This window comes from Belonocnema kinseyi, chromosome 2 (assembly GCF_010883055.1).
Source record: "Belonocnema kinseyi isolate 2016_QV_RU_SX_M_011 chromosome 2, B_treatae_v1, whole genome shotgun sequence".
NCBI lineage: Eukaryota > Metazoa > Arthropoda > Insecta > Hymenoptera > Cynipidae > Belonocnema > Belonocnema kinseyi.
Window position 1 is genome coordinate 95,667,980 of NC_046658.1, and position 3,304 is coordinate 95,671,283.

At 27.6% G+C, this 3,304-nt stretch overlaps 1 protein-coding gene across 1 annotated transcript in view; it reads left to right on the forward strand.

Moving 5' to 3' along the window:
• The window catches only part of LOC117182904, an 8,649-nt gene extending 5,568 nt beyond the window's left edge, over positions 1–3,081 (forward strand). Inside the window, exon 2 of the mRNA XM_033376018.1 lies at positions 2,688–3,081. Coding sequence (XP_033231909.1) covers positions 2,688–3,081 — 394 coding nt within the window. The remainder of the gene's footprint in view (positions 1–2,687) is intronic.
• The last annotated feature ends 223 nt before the right edge of the window (positions 3,082–3,304 follow it).

Consider the following 3,304-nt stretch of genomic DNA (forward strand, 5'->3'; position numbering starts at 1 on the left):
TGCAGAATAGAGAAAATTGTGCTTACGTAATACTTGAATGGCCCCTGATTTGTAAAGAGAGCGCATGCGCGACTGAATTTTTTGTACGTTCAACAAAATTCTTTGGTACCCTAAACAAAAAGTGCTCAACAAAGTTTTTTGTGGGAGCGAAATAAATTGTTTTGTAACACCATCTACTTTTCTGGTCATCGGAAGAAAATTTTGGTACAAACAACTAGAACTGCTCAACAAAATTATCTTTTTGTTGGGACATTATTTTTTTTCTTAGAGTGGAGCTGACAAAATACCGAATATACTTCTCAAAAGACTTTCATCCAGAGCGTTAGATTATCTTCTTATCCTGTTAGAATGTATTTTTATCTAAAAATTTTGAATATTGGAAAATAATTAATTCCACCAGAAATGCATCCCCTCTTTTTTAAAAATAATTTTTCATCAAAATTCGAATTTATGAATTTTAATGTGAGAATTCCATATCCGAATTCCAGTGAATTTTAACAACAGAAATGTAATAATTTAGAAAAAAATTTTCTCTAAATAATGCCATTGATTTTAGTTAGATAAAAGAGAATTTCAAGGAATTTAGGATGAATTAGAAGAATTTGATAACACTAATGAAAATTTAAGGTGAATTATAAAAAATTCCACTTAATTGAAAACAAATAAAAATGTGAAAAAATAAATTCTAAAGAATGCAGGGCAACCTTAAACGACTTAAGAATGAATTGAATAAAAACAAAAATAAATTAAATCCATTGAATTGAATGGTCAAATATGTACAAGAAGAATTATATTGAACTAAAAAAATCTACGATAATTTCAAAGAATTTTAATCAATTTAGGATCAACTAATGAGAATACATGGTGAATTCCAAATTAATTCAAATGAATTGTAAAATATATTTGAAACATTCTTCAAAGTTTAGAAAGCCCCGAGGAAAGCCCATAAAATCTCTCACTTCAAGTGAATACATTTTTTTAAATCCATCCATATATTATAAAATCTCCAGAATTTCTTTGAAATCTGACATTTCTCGAAATGTTGGACAAAATTTAATAAAATAACTACCCTTCAAATTATTGAAATCAAATAAACATTTCTTGAAATCGTTTCAAGTTCCTTTAAATATATTTCAAAATCTTGAAATAAATTGCAATCCTTTATAGTTTTTAAAGGATCTTAAAAAATCTTACAATATTTTAAAAAACCCTTAAATATATAAAACTCTATAATTTTTATTAAATGATGGAAATAGACGAAAAATTTCGTAAAATCTGTTTAAAATATCCTAAAATATTTAACACTCTTTGACACTTTTGAACATACTTTACAAAATTTAACTTGTTTTTTTTTCTTCAAATTTCAAAAATCCCAACGATAATCCTCAATTCTTGTTAATGAATTCTTTGAAAATATATTAAAATGTCTTGTAAGCTTTTGAATTCTTTAAAACCATTAAAATCCTTTGAAATCCATTACATCTTTTAATTTCTTAACTATATATAATAATTTATATATATATATACCTATATATTATAGGTTATTAATATAATTTTTTTTAATAAATTAAAATTCCTTAAAATATTTCCAAATCTTTGAAATCATTTGGAATCCCTTGTCATTTTTTAAAGATTTTCGAATGCCTGGAAATTATTGAAAATATTCCAAAAAATATGAAAACCTTTAAAATCTCAATTATTAATTAAATAAATTCAGAACTTGATGGAATCTTTAAGACTTCCGGTAAATTCTTCTAAATCTTTGAAATCATTTGAAATCCCTTGAAATTTTTTAAAGCTCTTGGAAATACCAGTACATTTTTGAAAATACTCTGAAATATATCAAATGGACGCTCTTGGAAATCCGTTAGAATCTTTGAAATTGCTTTAAGATATATCGAATCGTTAAAAACGTCTGAAATTATTAAATTAAATTCAAAATTCTATGAAATATTTTTGAATTTCTTAAAATATTTCAAAGCCCTTGGAATCATTTTAAATTCCTTACATTTTCTAAAGCTCTTGAAAATGCCCTCGAATGTTTTAAAATATCCTAAAACATATATGATACTTTAAAATCTATTAAAAATCTATTTTAAAACATCCTTAAATGGTTAAAATTCTTTAACATATTTAGAAAATATTTGAAAAGCTTTTGAATTTCTTAAAATGTTTAAAATCATAGGAAATCTGATAAAATCTCTTGGAATTCTTAAAAATAACTTAAACATTATCTATAAATTCTGTAAAATATTTTTATTTTTAAATTATTTAATTTATTTTTAATCTTATATTTATTTTATAAAATATTTTAAGTATCATAACATTGTTTTATTCCTACCGAGATTTTAGGAAATTCTTCGAACCTCAAGACAATTTTTTTAAATCCTTCAAAATTCTTTGGAAATTTAAAAAATTCCTCGGAATCTTTTAGAATGCCCTGAAATATTTAAAAAATTTTTAAATATTTTCAAATCCCTTAACATTTGTTTAAGTTCTTGCAAATTCCTTGAAAGGAAAAGTGACTATTGATCTTTTCATTGAAAGAAGCCACTATAGTGACTTTATCTAAGAAAATTGGCTTAAAAGTATTTGAAAACAGGGATTCCTTGACTTTTGCCATTTTTTTTAACATCTCTTACTTTTCCCTGGCCAAAAAATTTCTCTGAGTGTTGCCTGATTTCCAGGGTTTCCCTCACCTGTGACCAACTGACCATCCTAGATGAAATGAAGGTCGATAAACCGGAAAGGGGTATTTTGTTGGCTTACCTCTTTCGAGGACTCAACAGAAGCGGTCAATTTCACGAGAACACTTCGATTCTCCGATACGGGTTTTTTCGAAAATCGAAACCGATCTGTCGGCGTAAACACGGCTACCAGCCCGGACTCAAGAGAACTTGGTTCCGTGATCCAGGGTCATTATGTGGTGCAGCATTTTCTCACGAGATACCTCACTCTAATTATATGTCTAGCTTGCTCCTGAAATCTACGGCTTTTATTGCTAAATATGCTCAGGCTGGCTTCAGGAAAAAATCTAATTTCTACTTTGGAAACCGGACTTTGGTCCTGCGGAGAAACTAACTTATTTTGCGGGCCCATGCAGAAGATCGCCGTTTCCGTCTATGGAGACGAGGGGATCCGTTCCCTTCGCAAAACTAAACTTAACCTTTAATCAAAGCATAATAAATACAAAATTTATCAAATTATTTTTCCATTGAAATTTGAATTAATATTAGTATCTAATTCTGGTATCTCAATAAGGACACATGTCGTAGAAATGCGGTCTAGCGTAGGTGGATTATGC